Here is a 21,307-nt window from a genome sequence, read left to right as displayed (position 1 = left end):
AGGAGAAAATACTAATTGGGTTTTGTGACACTAGTGTTATTCATTGATGCATGATGTCATTTCTTTTACAAAAACTCTGGTGGCAGAAAAAACTATACAAAAAAATAATGAAAATTTCTGTCAGTCATGCAGAATCAATAAGAAAACATGCTTTTCTCTTCACCTTTGTTATGCTACCTTTACTTATGAGGGTGTTTTCTAGAGACGTATCTTACATTAGAGAATTATAAAGGGTCAATTCTCCTTTCAGAGCTTGTTTTCTGGTTAGATGGAGCACTGTGTAGATCAGGGGTTAATGAGTGAAATGGTAGCTGTATCATGAATATGTTAGTCTGTTTTGCAATCTTGTTTTCAGTTAGAGATTTTGGCTGCTGTAAGTCTTTCAATTTTGTCTTTTGCTGTTGGAAAGCACATTAAGAAATGATCACTTATATGCAACTGGGCCTGGACATGGACAGTATGGTGGCTGACCAATGCTGACAGCTCCAGCAATTCTGAAAATGCACCAGACAGCTGCTGACTGATGTCCTTCGATGTTGTTTTCATATCCCTAAGACATTCCAGAGATGTGCTGTTGTCCTTGTAATCTCCCTCTGCGCACTGCAACAGCAACTTCTCACTCTCCTTCAGACAGGCCCCGGCTTTGTCTCGAAATTCCCTTCTGTCTCCATCTATGTAGAAATTCTTGTAAGGCAACTCGTGTCTGGTGGTGTCAACAGTCCTCCTCTTTTAACCTACATGCCTACTATGTTCTAGCACCACTGGCAGACATGCTACACCCACACTAAGAATAAAAACACTAATGCAACTCATCCACAGTCAGTTAATGTAGGTAGTTTCAGCTGGTCTGGATGGTGGTTCCTGCTAATTACATATACCACCTAAAAATAACCTGTTTGACGAGCCCAGCAAGGAGGCGTGGAAAAAAAAAACACGGTCCCCTGCTGTGTGTGCTTAATGTGAGAATCCAGGTTCCCTGCCAATGAGTCAATGCAGGGACGAATAAACAGCAGCACTGCCAATTAATGGCATTTTATCATCTCCTTATTGGAGGAGGAAGATCATGATGTTTCGAAAAAAAAGTGATTGCGCACTACAAACTGAAGGCAAAGTAATTTTCTTCAAAAAGGCTTTTGACTTTTATTTGCAGTGTGAAAGGGTAAAATTGGCATTAAATCTTATGTCGTTTTGTTTTTTTTTTAAATTCAGTTTTTTCTGTTCTTTTTATTTTTTACAGAATCTTTCTGGTGCCAATTCTGTTGATTTTGAATTAAGACAGAGATTCACAAGGTTTTGATTTATTAAAATAAAATTAAAAAAAAGCCAAAACTTTCTGGGCGTGATGCATTCAAGGACCATCGGAATTGTCACCATTGTTTCATTAAGTCCTGAGTTTTCAAACCCTCAATAAATATTGTAATTATCTTCCTATATATTCCATACATTTTGTGTCTAGTGAACACACAAAAACACATAAGAGCTGGCGACTAGCAACCCACTTTAATCCCCATGAATCAAGATCCTCTTAATGAATATCGTTTGAAACCAGAAGCATATCTGATCCAGAGATAGACAAAAAGTAAGTTATGGTGACAGAAGAAAAATCAGGGGGACAAAGAAAGACAGGACATAAACTGGATTCACAATACATGGCCTGCGGTATGTACAAGGTGACAAGAAAAAAAAAGAAATCAGTCCGTCAGTAGTTCAATATCGCTGTAGCACCTCTGTAGTACATGGCCAGGGAAAAAAAGGAAACACATGTAGTTTAAAAAGTGAGTAATATGCCTGCAAAAATCTGACAAAAATATAAGCTATGAATATTTTAGATTGGCCAAGTATGTGACTTCAGTTCAGAATATGAACACAGAACGGATACGGGTACAGAAATAGAAAACAAAAAACATTTACATTTATACAATTTAGATTTTATACGTATCCATGAATAGTACAATAAATCAAGATGTGAGGGTTCCTACATATTTTCCTGTCGTGCCAAAACAGACACTTTCCAGACTTTCATTCATGTCCTACTAACAAGTCACCTATGATAACAGAAGCAAATATGGCAATGTTAGCTTATTATATTAATGTGCCAATTCTGACAAATTTCAGACAGTCCTAAAAAAGGATTTTATTTTCCACATGTAGGAACCCTGAGTTCAGTTTTGGTGTTTTAAAAAAAAAAGTGGAGCCGCCAAGTGACCATTAGCATGACATCGATACATAAAGGTGTCATCTGTTAACTACATCTTCACAAAAGTTTATTTAATGCATCCTGCAGACAAATTTACTAGTGTTTGCATTCAACATGTTTGCTCTATTACAAATAATTCTTTCAATATCTGACTAACACATTTAAATACTGAACTCCTGCTACAATACATTATTTTTCAAACCCCGTTTCCCCAGTTTACTTCCTGCAAATCTGACGAGAAAACACCTCAGTGAAAAAGTCCCGTAAATGGATGATGTGACACTTCACTTCAAAGCCATGAGTGGCTGGATTTAAAAAATAGAGATCTTGTTGCTGGTTATTTAATTTAAAAAGAAAAAAGAATGAAAAGCAGAGTTTAAGTCCCCCTGTGGTGCCTCTGTGGTGAGAGGCCATCGTGGTTATTAGCTTCCTGTAGAAAGTATGTGGGGAGTGTGCTGTTATTGAATAAAAGCAACGAGGTATGGAGTTGATACCACCCAGAGACGTATACATATTAAGATGGAGGAAAACAAGCACAGCAGCTGACCAAAAACAAAGTGTCTACAAAACAACAACAAATAGTAATAATAATATTAATGATAAAAATTTAAAAAAAAATCCTCTTTAGCTACTGCTTCAGAGCAGGCTAAAGTACCACTGCAAATACATCTCAACTCAAAAATAGAAAAGTAACATGCATTAAAAGAGTGCCTGTGGGTCCACGTCCTTTCCTGCTCCTGCCCTGAGCTCTCAGAGCCGGTGCAGGAAAATTGTCCATTAATACAGCACTCAGTAGAATCCACCTCCATTAGCTTACTGCCTATTGGCTCAGCCTTCATTGGCCAAGTAATAACATAGTGGAGTTGGGTCTTTTTAATACAAGGGTCCTGGACCATCTTCCTGAGGAAAATGTGAATGGAGAAGAGTCTCCATGTAGGAAACGTAGCCACTACTGGGCGTATAGCTGTCAGACATGTGCTGAGGTGGAGGGGGAGGAGACGGAGCAGACAGGAGGGGGTCAGAGTTCAAGGTTGTCTGGAAAGGTGTGCACTGTGGAGTCAGCGTGGGGTCCGCAGACAGGGCTGGCTCTCTCAGAGCGACGCTGAGGGCGATGCTGGTGTCCATTGGGGTCCCAGCATTCATCTGAATACTGCTGGGAGGCGGAGGAGGAGCGAGCTCCTGTGAGGTCACAGCAGGCTGGGACAGGGGCTGTGAGGTTGGATGAGTACTAATACTGTGGTGTTCTGGTGCAGGCGTTGCTACTGGAGCTGTAGTTTGGGAGCAGGCAGGTGTACTAGTTGTCTCCATGGGGGTGTTGGTGGGCAGCACTGATTCAGAGGGTAGGCGGCGCCGTTTTGCTGCTTGGGCTTCATCTGCTGGGGAAACCTCTTCCTGTGGTACAGGTATAGCCTGAAGGCAGACGGGGACAGACAGGGGGGATTATCAGGACTATCTACCAACAGATGTTATGAGAAATCCAGAGTTCTAGGTCTGTAAGTGTAAAATACAGTCCTTTGACATTTCATTTGCTTTGTAGATAAGACAAGATAAGATAACCCTTTATTACTCCCTCAGAGGGGAAATTACAAATATACTGTGTTTTTAATAGTTTCATAGCACAACACTTTAATAAAACATCTATTACATATAGTGTGTGTTCTGTCCTGTTTATAAGTCATTAATATCAGATACTACTAAGACATATGAGAACGGACTATGTGCAAAGTGTCTTCAAAATTCATTGTTCTTCTAATATAAAGAGTACGTTTCTATGAGGTGACCCTTCTACATTTTATTTTAGTACAGAATTCCAGGTAAAACAGTTATTTATTCAAACTAACAGGCTTCACATTTTTTGCCCTTTCTTATTATTTGCCTCTGCAAACCTACATCTACCACATTATGGTGTATATTTTCTGCCCTGTGTGTATTGTATGATAGAAGCTACTCACCAGTCTGGATCTGACCCTTTTGGGTAATTCCTGGTCCAGATGATAGACCTCCGAATGTTTGAGCATCAGCTGTGTCTGGTCGTGAAACTCAACCTGGACAAATATAACCAAAACAAAAATCAACAATCTTGTTTTGAGAAACCGTAAAAACTGTCAATTCCGATGCTCCAGAGAGTTACAAATGAAAAGTCCTCAGGAAGGGACCACCATCTAACTGACAACAAGATTTACCTTGCCGAGCTCTGGAACGTGAGACTTTAAAGACTAACCTGCGAAGAAAGCACTTAGCATCCACACACAGGAAATTTGGAAAGCTAGTTATCAGGACTTACAGCCTCTGATGTGAGATTAATTCAACTGATAATAATATTTCATTGATTTGAAGTATTACAGTCCCAGGCCGACTCCTGTGTGGTGCCCCTTCTAAACAAGTACAAACTTGTATTTAAAGCATAATTACGCTACATTATTTTGATGCCTGTATGAGGCATGCAAAATCTATCCAAAGTGTTAACACTACATTGGAGTCAACACCAGCAACAAACTGCACTGTGTGCATAGCAAAAGTGGGCAGGCCATTGTGTAGTGGGGGATAAAAGTACCCACAGAGATACAGGTTGGATCTCAGGAATAACAAATGGTTCCATCAACAACCATGTGCTCCTGTCAAAAATGTCCTTGACCATAGCACTGAACCACAAAGCTGCTCACTGACTGGATAAGAGCTTTAGTTAAGCACTTTAAATGTAAATGTAGAATATTTAAGAAAAATGGATGAGGTCAGGGTGGTGACCACGACTCTGTGACCAGCTGGAGGCTTGTTTTTAGCCCATCACAGCCACACACATTCCAAAGGGCTCTTATTAGTACTTTAGCCAGCAGATTACATGGGAACAAGAACACAGTATAGAAACGGTCACAAAATTTGAGATGGTGATGCATTGTGTCTGGACTGAGTGCGAACAAGGAGAGATTACTTTGTTATTTAAAAAGTAATCTATGGGGTAGAACCTCCTTATTTCTGGTCCTTCTTACAGAAGGACCTTCATACATGCCTGTGTCGGCATGTATGAAGGAAGCCCTTCCTCATTCCACAGTCATCATATTTAATTCAGTGTTTTTAACCTGGTAAGCACTCTTTATGGTTCAACTCTGCATTCTACACATACTAGTGATGCAAAATCACTCTACTTTATGTTTTAATGGCACGCTGTGTCAAAATTCTCTGCTGCAATCTACTGAGACAGGAGGATTCTACAGTGTATAGAACTTGCCCCAGCTGCTGCTGAAAATATCTGAATTGTTGTGCGCTTCTCACCTGGTACAACTTGTGGGTGTGCTCCTTGACAAAGGAAGCATTGAGGATCTGACCCTCAGGTGTGCTTACTACAATTAGCTCCCCCGCATCCGGAGGACCACTGTGTAGGCAGTCATGACTCTGAAAGAAAGACACAGAAACAGACGGGCTAGGTTGAAGAGATTTGAAGGCTTTTCACAAGCTTAGCTAAATAATTTTTCCTGCAATTCAAATAGGTTGTTTATATAAGTAATGAGGGATTATTTTAAAGTTCACTGCCAAATTGGTTTCTGTATTGTCACATGAGACGTTTTCTTCTTTTTCCCTTTAATGTTACTTAAGTTATGTTTATTGCCAACGTACAGCAGTGACTCATTAAAGGTCATATGAATTTACATTTAGTCATTACATTTCCACTTGCCAAAATGCTACAAAGCACATAACCATTGCTAGGTTATTTCTTCTAAAAGGGAAACTTTCTATTTGTTATCTCCATAAATGTATACAGGTAGGTGTCCGATTGTACTGTGCGAGTACTCACTAAAATATTTTCTGGGTACAGGTTGTCACAGTATGAACCATCGTCAAAGTTGACCTCGTAGAACGTCTGCGTTGCCATGCCGATGATGGTGCAGTGGTAATACCAGCTGTCAGTGTTGCGACCAATCACCCGTTGGCCGAGGATGGGACCCTGTGGGGCCTTGGGTACCACCCGAGGCTGAGGAGAGGAAACCAAAAAATCAAAACGGGGGTTAAGACAGGAAATGTCAGCAGGGATAAAGTCATGTTCTGCTTTTTGTCTGGAGCCTTGACAGGTGGCCCAGGGTGTGTTAATGAGAAAACACTGGTGTTGTTTTCACAAATTAACACCTTGAACAAATCTAAGCCAGCGTATAACCCCATGCCATATTTTGTTATACAATGTAAAACACCAAGCTACAGCTTAACAGAACTTTTCAGCTTTAGTGAGTTTCATTTCATAAAACGACACACTGATTATCCTGATGTGCACTCACCTTTGGGGTTTTACTTTTAGTTACAGTAGTAGTCGTTTTCATTTTGTGCTTGTGGCAGGTCACAGACACCACGTAGGGCCAGTCGGCAGGTGTCATGACTACTCCGGCTATCTGAGCGCAGGTGACGTGGAAGGAGGTGGCACAGTTCTCGTATGAGCACTGGATGCAGGCGCCGTGGTTCTCAGTAGAACTGTTGCTGTGGCAAAAGACGCATTTCTGCAACAAAAACAAAAGACTCTTTGAGAGATCAATTCCCTGCAACTCTGTGAGCTCACACTGACGTCACACTGATGTCTGAACCGAATCATTTGTAATCACACTGTTTCATAATTGCATCTGTAATAACTCTAGCACTTGAACTTCTGCAACTCCAAGAAGGTTAAAACAATTAAAACTAAAATTTTTCTACACAAACAATTTCACTCTTTTAGTCTGGCACAGCATAAAATTGCTGTAATTGCGGGGCCTCTCATGAAATAGAGATGGTGGAAGCATCAGCAGCACAACCATTTTTCTTTTCCCTCTGATCTCTGATTCTGTTTGGTACCCCAACAGGTTTCTGCTCATTAAAAATGGAATGGATGTTTTCAGCTTTGCACATGACATGATGATGCTTGTGCAATCATCAGTCAGTTCTGTGGTGACATACTCATTTTCTTATACATTTGTTGATAACAGCAGCCACAACTGTCACTTTGACATTCTTTTTTTTCCTGGCATTTTGCGTCGCTTGCATCACTCGTTCAACCCCTATTTTGTCATGAAGGCTTTGCTCTTCTCCACTGAATTCAGCCTACTTGTTCTGCACGTTTGGCCAGAATCATTGTGCCACTTAGATAGTCCACACCATGCACATACCAGCTGCAACATTATCCCTCTCTTACAATGTAAGTCGTACAATGTCCTTTTTCTTTACACACCTTATCTTCATGCTGTATTTTCACTACAATCCAGTTTAGGCTCAGAGACAAACATTCAACTCATGACAACACGCTTCAATCTAATAGACACAACCCATTATCCCTACAGCTTTGACAGCTGTTAAGTGTTATCATGGTTTACTGTGACTATCTACCATCTCACACGGTCCGTGTAATTCCGTTCCGTCACACTCTCTCTCCATCTCCAGCCCTTCTTTTCTGTGTCTCCTGCTCCTGAAATGCACTCTGTGAGCAGCTGTAGCTCAGTGCGTGGTCGATCAATAAAAAAAATAAAAATTCTTTATTGGAGCGTCAATACTTCATTTTTGTACTAGTGCAGGGCAGATATAGTTTACCAGCTGCTATGTTTTATAGGATTCACCAGCTGGTGTGGTTTACCACTGCTAAAATGCCAGACTGGCGCTGACATGACACAAGAGCAGCAGTTGTGTTTTTATATATTATTTCAGTTTTTCTATGTTTGGGATTTAATCTTCACACATATACTCTCTTTTGAATACACTGTTCTCTACTCTACTCTCTGTTGAAAAGATTAATCAGAAACAAATCAAGCTCTCTCTCTCTCTGAGCTTACTTCTAAAGTACAATTAAAATCATACTATGTAGCATTTTCCCTTAAGATAATGCTCACAATATCATACTGTTGGCACATGAAATCATAACATCATGAAGGATCCCTCCTCCATAACCTGAGAAGGTCTGCACTGCAGCACCTGCACTAGCACTGTGTAACTCTACGTGTTAAAAACACTAGGGGAGCCACACAGGGCTTGCATTCATCAGTATAGCCACTCCAAAGTGGAGTTAGCAGGAAGCTAAGATATGTATACACACATATACACAAGATGGCTGAAAATCCTGTTAACAGTTAATCTGTTGAGAAAATAACTGGCTAACTGACAGGTGAAAAATAAATGATATTAAAACAATGCAGTCAAGGCATCTTGTGGGAGGTGCTCTGGGAGTAAGTCAGACCTGTTCCCAGTGTATGTTGGACTCCGGCAGGGCTGCCCTTTGTCACCAGTTCTGTTCATAATTTTTATGGACAGAATTTATAGGCGCAGCGAGGGACCGGAGGGGATCTGGTTCGGGAACCATAGGATTTCATCTCTGCTTTTTGCAGATGATGTTGTCCTGTTGGCTTCATTGAGCCGGGACCTTCAGTGTGCACTGGGACGATTTGCAGCTGAGTGTGAAGCGGCTGGGATGAGAATCAGCACTTCCAAGTCTGAGGCCATGGTTCTCGACCGGAAAAAGGTAGTTTGTCCTCTCTGGGTGGGAGGAGAGCGCCTGCCCCAAGTGGAGGAGTTTGTTTATCTCGGGGTCTCGTTCACGAGTGAGGGAAAAATGGAGCGGGAGATTGACAGACGGATCGGTGCAGCTTCCGCAGTAATGCGGTCGCTGTACCGGTCTGTTGTGGTGAAGAAGGAGCTGAGCCGGTTGGTGAAGAAGGAGCTGAGCCGGAAGGCGAAGCTCTCGATTTACCGGTCAATCTACGTTCCTACCCTCACCTATGGTCATGAGCTTTGGGTAGTGACCGAAAGAATGAGATCGCGAATACAGGCGGCCAAAATGAGTTTCCTTCGAAGGGTGGCTGGGCGCTCCCTTAGAGATAGGGTGAGAAGCTCAGTCACCCGAGAGGAGCTCGGAGTAGAGCCGCTGCTCCTCCCCATCGAGAGGAGCCAGCTGAGGTGGCTCGGGCATCTGGTTCGGATGCCTCCTTGACACCTCCCTGGGGAGGTGTTCCGGGCATGTCCCACTGGGAGGAGGCCCCGGGGAAGACCCAGGACGCGGTGGAGAGACTATGTCTCTCAGCTGGCCTGGGAACGCCTTGGGATTCCCCCAGAGGAGCTGGAGGAAGTGTCTGGTGAGAGGGAAGTCTGGGTGTCCCTGCTTAGACTGCTGTCCCCGCGACCCGGCCCCGGATAAGCGGTTGAAGATGGATGGATGGATGGAAAACAATGCAGTTGCTGCTTTAGTTTGTTTTGCATGTAGCAGGGGAATGGACCTGGAATTGTAGGTGGAAAGGCGTTTCATGACCGACTGATGATTTATTTAAACAGCTTGCATTTCCAAGCTGGAGGCTGTTTTTACAAGAACTGAAATTGCATTACCTCTAGGTGCAAGATGCAACACCACCTCTGGGAAAGGTACGTCTTTAGAGGCTTTGAGCAGTGTTAGTGAGTCTGAGAAATTCTGAAATAACCAAGACAATAGCAAACCTTGTGAAGTCTCTATGCCTGAAAACAACATGTTCAAAGTCAGGAGGGGAAAAAACCAACAATGATTGCTGAACACGATGCAATATAAACCGGTTTCAAACGTGCATGTTCACATTTGATCAGCCCAGCCATTCGAATCATTAGACCGCAGAGCTCTGACAGCACTCGGATGCAAATGTTACCCAGCCCGTCTTTGATAGATTATTCAAAGAGAAAGGGAGGGAGAGAAGTAACATTATGGGCAGATATGTGATAATGCATCAGCAAGCACTGTTGTTGTGAAGTGAGAACAGGTGAATGAAGCAGTGATGCAGAAACTCAGAAGAAAGAATGGCACAAGGAAATGAAGGCACGGGATGAGCTGTGTTCAAAGACACGGCAGCAATGGGAAAATTGCCTCCTGCCCACAGGATCAACGCAGTTCATTTGGCACAGTGAGAAATGACAGCTGATTATTCAGCCATTCCCTTCAGCACATCTGTTTTACCCCATGTTCTCTACAAGTCACAAAAAGATCCACTAGGTAGGAAGGAAGGGCAAACATGAAGGAACTGAAAAGGAATAAAAGCCATTCACCTAAATGTAGGAAAATACTGTAGAGGCAAGAAAACGATTTTAAACACCTGCAGCGGGCAATGAGCATGGACAACTGGCTGTCTAACATTAATCAATACTATGACAGAGATGTGTAAACCTGCCCTTTCTCTCTGCCTGGACCTACCAGATTCTTGCGGGTTTCTGGGACTGCACTGACATCCACTGGCTCCCTTTCTATGGCATTGACGAAGCGAGCTTCAGCCACAGCTATGGCACAGATGACATGGACCCACCTGGAGAGAAATTCATAACGCTTATTAGATGGTATCAAGAAAGCTCTCTTGGCAATAGGAAATCCTTGCATTTAAGCAGGAGAGACAAAGGGTGTTTCTTGTTTGATTTTTCTAAGCAAAACACAAAAAATGTGGCACTAACCGGTTGTCTGTGGTAGTCTTTAAAGCTCCTCCTCTTAAGTTACAGAGACAACACTCCTGGTAAAAAAAAAAATATTAGTAAGCAAATTAACACACTGTTCTTTTTTTCCCCTCAATTGCATACTCATTGTCATAGTTCCTAAATAATATATGAGTAGTTGTAGATCTAATTGTGCAGGCTAGATTTAGGTAGTTGTAGCAGTACAGCTACTACTCACCACTGTCCAGGCTCCTGCTTTGCACCTTGAGCATATCCAGGACTCACCAACAGAGTCTGGCCTCACACCGTAACAACCTGTAAAGAAAGAGACACTCTTGGTTTTGTTTATCTTTGCTACTACATTCAGCATTTCCAGAAGCGTGATGTATTATCATCTTGCACCAAACCTGTTTGTTAACCACTGACTCATTTATAATCTTCTCATCGACATCTCCAAATCTGAGCTTTTGGAACAGTTGTTGTAACACCTGGACAGGTTTGAATGATTTTTTTGTCAGCTATTCACTCCAAAACAATGCAGAGAGAAGGGATGGAGCACAGAACTGGCGTTTTTGACAAGAGCTCTTTCTGCTTCATGTCCTCTTATCAATAGCAGTGCTGTTTCCCCAGCTGAGCCCAGCTCATCCCTGGCTGGCTAATGAACTGGCCTTGAAGGTGAACTCCAGCTTTAGGGATAATAGGAACCCAAGAGGGTTACTGTACTGACTACGCATGTGTGCACATGTGAATGCTGTGATTTAAGTGGTTGTATGTTCAGCTTGTTATATCAAGAAGTTGTCCATATAAAACATGGTTTACATATTAGAAGAACTGGCACTGGTTTTTATTTATGGCAACATAAACTAGGGCCGGAAGACAACTCACTCTAACATAACAAGAAGCTTCCTGTCCTTTCACAGATTGCTTCACAGAAGTCATAAGCCCTTAAAAGTCAACTTTCCTGTGATCATGGTGCAGAAAGCAGGATAATTAAGAGTTTGGGAAATTTGTAGTGGTGTCTTCAGAGAGACATTTGTGTTGCTTTAGTATCTTAGCTAGTTTAACCTAGGTCAAAAAGAGTTAAACCTAAAGCCTTAAAGAGGGCAGAGACAGGGGAACTGATCACACAGTTTGTTGCACTGCATCTTCTGAGCTTCCTAGTTTTCCCACAACACTATGCTCAGGAGAAAAGTGGAGGAAAATACAACTTTTCTAAAACAAAAAGCATTATAAATTCAAAAATACTGCACAGCAAAAAGGAGCTAGTGTGCATATACAGAATCACACAGGGTGTCTGTAGCTATTAATGCATGTTTGCAGATGCATCTTCCACTTTTAATTTGTAAAACACATCTGTCACAAACATATGCTGTGGCGTTTTGTACTCACTGGAATGAACTTGCATATGACAAGATGAACAGCAGATAAGAAGACTGTTTCCATCCTCCCCAATGAGATGGTTGGTGGGTGGTGGCTCTGTGTTTCCTGCACCAACGCAAAAGCACATCTCTGGGACTAGTGGACGGGTCAAATTGCCATGACGAGGAGTAGGAACACGCTGAGCATCATTTGCAGCAGAGAAGTCACTCTGAGGCTGAAAAAGTTGTAATGTCCAAAGATTTATGATGTCAGTTACAGTATTATAGTCACTGAAAAGAACCTGTGCAGTACTGTGTGGTTTTACCTTTATGTAGGGGCAGAAGAGTGAACAGATAGAACAGTAAGGTTTGAGTGCAGCTACTGCAGCATTGAAAGCCTTCTCTGCCAGGAAGTTGGGAGAGCGATTCTGCCACAGGTGCTCCTGTTTCTTCATGTCGCTATCCAAAGGCATTGGGGAGGACACTTCTGTTGGTTAAAAATAAAGTAGATTTAAAATCTGTGCTGCATATCATGGCACATATATTGTGTCTATTGGTGAAAATATGCTCTGAAAGAACTGAGAAAACTGAGAAAGCTAAGGAAGAGACAACAACAGTAAATTCGGTTCCCAGACAATAACAACGCCTCTTCTGATATTATTGGCTGATGAACACAAACAACCCAGGCATCAATAATTTGCTGCTCTAGGTCAGGGATCAATATTTTGCAGTGAAGCCCTGCAGCCACTGATCCAGACCATTTGTTAGACCTGGGCAGAAGGCAGAAAGATCTTTTCACAAGCCTTCCATTTAACTCTGTATATTTTCCCACCATCCGCCCCTTTCTCTCTCCTTGTTCCCCATCCACCCTTCAGAAGGACGGGGCCCCGAGTCAAGTCCCATGCTGCCAACTTAAAGTGACTGAAAGCAGGTAATTGGAAGTCATGATCCCCAGATCAATAAGTGTCAGTCAGAAAATGAAAAGAAAAACACAGACCGGAGAGGAGGGAAAAGAAGCCCTGCCATCTTGATTTCATTATCCTCACGGGGAGATTTAGTCCTGCTTGTTTTTCTTTCCCAGATCAATAATCAAAACAAAAAAATGGCATCTTCTTCATTTTAAGTACTCAGATGGAGAGAAAGACTGCTTGAGATGAATACTGAGCACAGCAGAGCAGGGTTGTGTACCTCTACTTAAGTGTTTGGTTGTAATTATATGTATATGTTATGATGTTCCTCTGAATGCCTACAATATGCTTGTGACCTCACCTTGACCTCTGACCATCAACACTAGTTGAGTCCAAATCAGTGTCTGAACCAAATTCCATTAAAGCGTCTCTAAGGTAAGACTGATAACATACTGCCTCTGTGTATGACGGCTGCTAGGGCAACAGCTTTAAAGAACTTTTCTACCTCATGATTAAAAAAGTTGTATCTATTCATCGTTTTATCAGATTCCCCATGGTAAAATGACTAATGACTGGAAACAAAAAAAGAAAATCATACCTTTCTCACTTGGTTCTTGCTTGACGATGGACAGAGGGGAGCGCATGGGTGGCTTGCTGAGGGGGTGGCGGCGACTCTTCTTCACCTCTGGCATTTTCATCTTGGAATAACATGGCTAATAAAGCAATTTCATATATAATGTGTTTTGTTTATTTATTTTAAATGTCAGAAATTAGACATCTACTTGGTAAACTTGGTCAACATTTTAAAACTTAAAACCTGACTTTAATGATCAGCTATTCTTACCTGGGTGGCACTCACATCCATCTTGTTGTCTGCTAGGATGGTGTCGACCTCGCTGGTTGTTGCTGTATTCTTGAGGCCAGATGTAGCAAACTGCTCGAATGCTTCCTCAAACCCAGTCATGGCATTTTGCATGCTTGGAATCTTCTTCTTTTTATGCTTCTTTTTCTCATTGTCATCTGACAGGATGTGCGGTTTGGCTTCTGTGTCTTTTATTAGTAAAGAAAAGAAGACAAAAGTCACACGAGTAAAGATGGTTCATGAGTAAAGGTGAGAGGGGGATGTGATTATCTGTGTTTTGAATTCCTCTGTTACTCTGAAAGTAACATATACAAATTCAGACACAGTCTGTTTGTATTCTCCTCACCATCAACAGCTGCTTTAGCAGCTGCTTTGGCAGCTTCCTGCTCCTCACGCTCCATGGCCTCCAGGGTCATCATGGCCTCTCTGGCAAGACGCTCCTCCCTCTCCTGCCTCCGCTGGGCTTCACGCTCCTCCACCTGACGCTGATACTCAGCAGCATTCAGCTCAATACCCTCCTCAGCCAGCACCTTTACCTCCTCCAGCTTTAGACGACGAACCTGCTTCATCTTCTGCATGGCCCTGAGGTAGCACAAAAAAAGCAGCTAAGAAACCTTCACATGCTAACATTTTGAGAGGATCAATCTGTTACTGCAACTGTTGTGGATAATAACATGTAAAGTTTGACTTCTCACTTTCGAAGGAGGTTCGCCCGGAAGGTGACACGATGCTCTCTCCATTGCTCTAACTCAGGGCTGCTGAGCTCTGTGGCTTTTAGGTGGTCCAACACTGTAATGTCTTTGCCCTGCTTCCACATTTCATAGCGATCGGGCTGCAGGCAGCGCACAAACACATCCATGGAGATCTTCACCATGTCCTTTCGACAGGTACACTTGAAAAAACACAGAGAAAGAAGACCTAGCTTTATGATGGAGAACCAAAAAATGCAAGGCAATGCAAGTAAGGAAGGCAGCAAACTCTAGACAAAACAAAAAGCAAAGACATTGAATTCACTATTTTCATAGCCTCAACCACAATTATTGTTTTGGGTGCAGTGAACAATCAAGCAGTAAAACAACATATAACAGACTTGGGAAAACATTTCCTGACTTAAATGTTATATAATTTAAGAACCTATAATGTTTTTAACAATATGATACATATTACTGCAGATAGAAATGAATGTCTTTGCAGGGTGAAACAACATCACTCCAAAATGTGTTAGTTAGTAAAATGTTGCAGATAATTACGACTTGGTAAATGTGGCTCAAATGTAAATGGCTGTGACAGCTGCATCCGATAACTACTTGCACATCAAAATGTCTCCCAACCTTTATAATGACATTACAGGTCTATGAATCATTCTGCTGACTGGAGAAGGGAGCAGCTATATAACAACAGTGAAAACAAAAAGAAGTTTGGGAATGGAGAAACAAAATCAGGACAAACAAACGGGAGGGAGCGAGATGAAAATATTTTCTTTTGTGCCTTGCTTGCTGTATTACATTCTGGCCCTATTATTTTCAGAGTTGCACTGAGAGCCTTATGTTCAATTACTGGAAACACAACAGCTCACACCTCCACAGCAAAACAATATCCAGCCTACATCTCATCTAGACACCACTTGACAGACGGAAACATTAAAATATGGTGTTGGGTGGAGGGTGTTGCAAAGGGGATGTGTGGGAGGGCAGAGAGGGGCAAGTGAGCGTGATTGTTACCATCATGAAACCTTCAGTGAAAACTGCATCAAGCCATAAAAAAGTTAAACTAAAAACATGATAAATATAGTCTTTTTTGCCTTTTTCCATTCGTAAAAGGATAAAAGTCTCTTTTTTATTTTTATAAAACTATTAAGAGGTTATGGATATTGCTGCGATCCTCAAGGGCCAGAACGAGTGGCGCTTTATTATCATATAAAAACTTAATTAGAGGAAACACATTTGGAGATGCACAAGATCTGAGAAAACAAAAACTCGCCCTGAGGCAGGCAATCAATGAGCCCTGAAGTATACTTGGGCTCCTAATGAAGCTAGATTGTTGGAGCCACAGAAAACCAAAAGCCTGGGGACTCTCTATGGATCTGCAAACTCGATGAATGTGTCAAGCATAATTAGTAAAAGAAGGCTCGGGTCTGACCTGTCTGACCTGACCACATTAGCAGAAAAAGTTAAGATTCTCCAAAATTCTTTATGACAGCTCACCAGGACAAAAATAGGAGAGGGAGCAGAAGTGCCTGTCATGCAGCTTATCATGCTGTGAAAACTCTTAACATGTTTACCTGTTTCTGTCTGCTCCAAAAATATCAAGTTTTTATACTAAGATTCATGCTGTAGAAAAAAAACATTTTTCTTTTTTTAAGCAACTAAACTGCTCCCATTTTCCTCGCTTTCCCACTTCTTACATACACCCCCATTTCACAACAGCTGTTGAGCAGCTAAACAGAAACGTGGGTTTTAAAAGAAAACAGTAAGCAATGCATAAATGCTAATTAGAAAATGTTGCATGTGGCGACTGTTACAGTAAAGCTGTTTACATTCTTTACAGTGTAATGCTGCATCTGCCAGGTTCAAGTTACTTTAACTTTCCTGTAGGAAATGTCAACAATGTTTCAGCTGTGATAAAACCGTACACAATAAACTCAGTGTGTGGCAAGAAGAGTGTGGATCACAGTTATCGCATTCATTACAATATGGTGGTGTGGTGATTATCACACCACTATTCACCATTTCAGCACCAATAATATGAGTAAAATCACAGATTTCTAATGTGATAATGAACATCTGATTTATATGTATGCCTTGTTTACAGTGAATATCTAAGTTAAAACCTCATCGTGTTGAGACCATTGTGACCTCACTAGACCTCATTGTTTTTGTTCTGCTAGGTTTGTGTGATGGTGCTGGTTAACAAAAAATGAAACAAATATAAATATAAATAAAAAAGAGATAAGATTGTGTTTAGGATCTAACAAATGATTTCTGCTCCTCTCCTAGACAAACAAATACCTGGAAGCCTGAAGGAACAGCAGCATTAAGTGTGACTGAGCACCATATGCACAGAAGACAGAACCCGGCAGACAAACTATTAACAATCTGCAATAGCAGTGCAACACATATAGCTTCATTCATTCATTCATTCATTCATTCATTCATCAATTTTTCACCAATCTTGATATCCTCAGTAAAGTTTACATGTTAGGCTGACACAAAGACTACTCTTTCTGAAGGAGGCGTTTGTAGAAAACAAGAATTTTTTCTTTTATAAGTAAGAGTGTAGAAGTCCAATGAATGATGCACTGCACCTAAGAATTATTTAAAAAGGCAATTGAATGCCTAACACCTAAAATATAGCCAGAAAAGTTGACGATAACGTTAAGCATGGGTACACTCTCTCTCTCTCTCTCTCTCTCTCTCCTGTGCTGGCACCCCAGCACAAATTTAGTGACAAATTTGATGACAAGCCCCATCGCTCACTGTCCTGTTTGGTGCTGACAGAACAGGGCTCGGTAGAAGGAGGGCGGGTCGCAGGAGGGAAAAGAGACAGTCAGACAAGCTAACGGATGACTGCTTGAGCCAAAGGCAGAGAAAGATTGGGGGTGTTAAGAAAAAAGGCCAAGAGAAAATGGGAGGCTTCATTATTGCAAGCAAGTGACCAGTGTAGGCAAGCTAGAGTATAAACGCCATTTTGAACTCAGGCGGAAACAATATCTTATTTCTTGCAGTTAGAATTATGTGGACAGGAAGAACAAATAAATATTAAAACCTGTTCAATGTCTTCCCTAATGATCCACTTCCAGTCAACATAATGACAAATCTTTCCTTTTTTTGGCACCAGCTTTATTTAAATGATGAGCAGAAATAAGCTCTATGCATATGCCTTTCATTTCCTGCTGTGCTCAGTGGAGCTTACCTTCTTGGTCCATAATAAAGGGTGCCTGCTACTGGACTTGAAGTAATACAATACTAGACAGAGGACAATCTCTGAAACCACTATGCCATCACACCACCCAGAGAGAGGGTAAATGCCCACGTAAAAGAGAAAGGAGATGGAGCCTTGCTTATTGGCTGAGCTGTTGTATTTCACATTCCTCTGACTGTGCTCTGCTGCGTTGTCGATTTGTCGACTTGGATTAGTAGTGCAGAGTGGACCACTCTTCTTTATCAAACTGAGACAAGTGTGGTGGAGATGCTCCCTTGAGCACTGGTGGAGGAAAGACTACTGGAGCCTGTTCTACTGGTTCTTAAATTACAAGTGGCCACATGGGTAAAGTAGGAAGGCCGAAAATGAGAAAGAGTGAGAAAGGAGGGAGATGTACTTCTGCAAACTGGCACCTCATAAATCTGACATGCAGCCAAGTAGAGAGAAAGCAGGAGAGAATGACACACACACACACAAAGAAGAAAGAGAGAAGAGGATAGAACAGGAAAATGAAGTGGAATATATAGAAAAGAGACAGGGGAGGATTTCCTTCAAGAACACATTGTAGTTGGCCTTTCTTCCACCACCAACCCATGCCCTGTCAATTTCATGCTTAGCAGCCCACAGGCAAAGAGGCAGTGCAAGCATGCAAGGGTACAGTTAGTGTTGGTAACAGATGGTGTGCAGCAGAGGACTAGGCACTGCTTTTATATTTCGATATGATCTATTACTTCATCCCTTCAGAGAAGCAAACAGCCGCCAGTGGGGCTGCAAAGTTGCATCTGAACCACACACTGTTTAAAATCTCTTTAGGTGGAGTGTCACCTGCAGAATTTAGGTGTTTTCTAAAAAGTCAGCAACTCATACCAGATTTCACACAGCACACAGCACACACACCCTTCTGTCTTACCTGGGTAGCCATCTTGCCATAATCCACCCACCGCAAAGTAGCAAAGTTTGTAGACTCTGCACAGTTGAAGCCATGGTTGAAGCCCGCATGGTAGCCATAAGGAAAAGTGATCATGAACTCCCCTTCATTTTGAGTTATCTGTTGAGAGAAAAAAAAACAGAGAAAATGACTTGAAACTTATATTTTGTAACACATTTGACAATTCATTCATTTCATTCATTCATTCCTATTTTATATATGAGAGCTGATTTTCTGATCGTGGGAGTATTATCTGATGTAAGCCAAAGAATTGTCATACAGACAACAATTACCGTTAAGGTTTTAGGGATAAACAGAGTTCAACTCAGACACAACTTTTCTCTAAACTTTTCCAAGTTGCCAGCAAAATTCATTCAACTCGACATGTTGCTCTGGGTGTTCAGTGTCTTCCCATGAGCTCCGTGTTATTTGAAAATGTATATAAATGTGAGGACAAGCATTCTTTTTAACATGTTGCCCCAAAACTCGAGCCCTGTACTGGTATGTCTGAATCTCAGCTTTTCTTTGAGAAGTCTGGATCCTGGCAATCAAGAGACACATCAAGCCAGACAAGGTGACAGGCATGAGGGGAACCAGGGGTAGAGACTGAAAGCAAGAGATGAACTTCCTCTACCAAAGGCAGTGGTTCAGATATCAAACATCTCTTTTTCCTCTTGCAAGAACACAAGAGGAAAAGACGATTTTTATTTTTATACATGAATCAGATACGATACTGTAGGTGTTCAAGTGTGCTCGCTGTGATAATGACGTCCTGGGGGGAGGGGGGGGGGGGGTGAGATAAGTTGGGTGGGAAGCCTGGTGCCGAGTATGGAGAACGTTTGATGCCACCTCTGTGTTTTGTTTCCCTTCAATATTATGACATTTTGCACTAAGAAGATGTGGGTAACAGAAAAGTAAAAAGATGGCAATTAATTTCCACTGACAGTGATGATCTTACTCATACTGTACGCCTGTACGAGTGGTGATGTTTGCGTCACAAGCTTAGTCATTCAAAACAAGCCCAGCTCTTTTGCATTATAAATAAGACCAACTAAAAGAAGAGGAGGGGTTAACATGTGACTTCTTTTTCTCTTTCAAATCTAAGATGAATATTTTATTGTACTTCACATCTCAAAACAAAGTATTTCCTGTTTTAGCTTATGTAAAATCTTGTCCTGGGCAAAGATATTTACAGGCCCCAGTTATGTGCATTTTCAGGATTGACCTCTCTTGCCATATATGCATCGATCACTCACCCTGTCAAATGGAATGCCGTACTTCTTCAGGATGGATGGAGATATCAGTGTCATCTTGTGGCGAAGGAAAGCATCACAGCCTTGGGAGCTGCCGGGGAAGAAGCCTGCAGAGGGGTGACAGTGAATACATGTCATTTATGGCAGTTTTTGAATGATTAACATGGAGTACATGACAAAAATATTAACGGCAACACAAAAGTGATCATGTGTTGAAATGTAATTTTAATCTCAGTTTACACAATGAATGATCAGCATTGATCAGTATCCATATGTAATATTGTTAATGTCTTTAAGGCCACTTCTGTTGTGTGCAAATGTGAAATTGCAATTGCTATTATTTTGAAGGCAAAAGTACACTAAAGTTCTTTACCAATGCCTCCGATTTCCAAAAAGCCTGTGTTACAAAACAAACCCACTTCCTTAAACAACACAGGCTGCTTTGAGATCATAACATAACTGACATTTTGGGCTTTCAAAGCTCCAACTCTCTCAAAGGTTCAGTTTTGCTATTGGAGACAGAGAGACTCAGATGGCCTCTGTGTAATCAAAAGAAAGAATTTCTCCTCCATCACTCACTCTCCCACTCTTTACCGTCTTGCCCGCCAGTACCTCAAAGGGGGGTCCATCTAAGTCTCTGCCCAGTTAAACTTTAATGTGACTGACAGTATAATTGGCACCCATTTCATCCTTCATTCTCACTGCATTGTTTCTGCCTCTGTTCCACCCTACAAAGCAAAAGAGGGAGAAAGGGACTCTACTCTCTCATTGCCTGCCTGCTTGTTGGAGCTGATAAAGGTGAATAATGTGCCGACAGAGCCAGGGTATTAATCCCTATTAAAATGCAGCTGGGTCTCTGAGCTCTCCGTGGGGTAATATTAACTTAAAGGCTTCATTCTGTCCTTTCGAGTTTGAAAATTAAGTTTCCTCCTCCAACCCTGAACACTCCCACCCCTTCCTGTCCACCCGACCCAAAAAGCCTGAAATGACGTAGAGATGAGTAGTGAAAACAACAATGGCGGTCACTGTATCAAATGTTTAGAGAGGAGATTTCAAGTAACAAGAACATTGTCCCAGTCCCACTTGGCATTCCTCCTCCTGTCTTTTTTATGACCTCATAAACCTGCTGCCTGTGCTGACGATGGTTTTGATAGGTCAGTGGGTGCTTGTTAAAAAACGTTGGCACTGCTTTTCCTCCTACTTCCAGCTGCTTGAATAGGAAGAGAAAGAAACTGTAATCGGGCTAACTGAAAGCTGAATACTGACATGGAGAATTATCACCATTGTACATGCAATATGTGTTAAGGCTAGCATTGGGAAAGATTTTTTTTATCTAATACTACCACTACCATCTAACTATTGCAGTATTTGTAAAATGACCCAGGCATTAAAGGGTAAAATTTAGGTGTAATTATATAAACAGTAATCACTGCGATAACATTGGAGGACTTCTAAGTTAAAATCAACCTGAAGTAACAGTACAATATTTACAGTTACTCAC

The 21,307-nt window shown here is 41.6% G+C and overlaps 1 protein-coding gene across 1 annotated transcript in view; it reads right to left on the bottom strand.

The window, feature by feature from the left end:
* Positions 1 to 1,485: 1,485 nt before the first annotated feature.
* kdm4b (lysine (K)-specific demethylase 4B) overlaps positions 1,486 to 21,307 on the bottom strand; it is a 31,671-nt gene continuing 11,849 nt past the window's right edge. The window contains exons 7-22 of the mRNA XM_028403256.1: positions 19,810 to 19,913; positions 18,536 to 18,673; positions 14,400 to 14,596; positions 14,051 to 14,286; positions 13,687 to 13,892; positions 13,441 to 13,555; positions 12,261 to 12,421; positions 11,966 to 12,170; positions 10,815 to 10,891; positions 10,598 to 10,653; positions 10,347 to 10,455; positions 6,463 to 6,678; positions 5,988 to 6,164; positions 5,468 to 5,587; positions 4,150 to 4,242; positions 1,486 to 3,607 (exon numbers count right to left, since the gene is read on the bottom strand). Of these exons, the coding sequence (XP_028259057.1) occupies positions 3,071 to 3,607; positions 4,150 to 4,242; positions 5,468 to 5,587; positions 5,988 to 6,164; positions 6,463 to 6,678; positions 10,347 to 10,455; positions 10,598 to 10,653; positions 10,815 to 10,891; positions 11,966 to 12,170; positions 12,261 to 12,421; positions 13,441 to 13,555; positions 13,687 to 13,892; positions 14,051 to 14,286; positions 14,400 to 14,596; positions 18,536 to 18,673; positions 19,810 to 19,913 (2,747 nt within the window). The 3' untranslated portion in view covers positions 1,486 to 3,070. The remainder of the gene's footprint in view (positions 3,608 to 4,149; positions 4,243 to 5,467; positions 5,588 to 5,987; positions 6,165 to 6,462; positions 6,679 to 10,346; positions 10,456 to 10,597; positions 10,654 to 10,814; positions 10,892 to 11,965; positions 12,171 to 12,260; positions 12,422 to 13,440; positions 13,556 to 13,686; positions 13,893 to 14,050; positions 14,287 to 14,399; positions 14,597 to 18,535; positions 18,674 to 19,809; positions 19,914 to 21,307) is intronic.

This window comes from Parambassis ranga, chromosome 4 (genome assembly GCF_900634625.1).
Source record: "Parambassis ranga chromosome 4, fParRan2.1, whole genome shotgun sequence".
Lineage (NCBI taxonomy): Eukaryota > Metazoa > Chordata > Actinopteri > Ambassidae > Parambassis > Parambassis ranga.
Note: the sequence above shows the minus strand (reverse complement) of the source record. Positions and strands in the feature narration are given on the sequence as shown.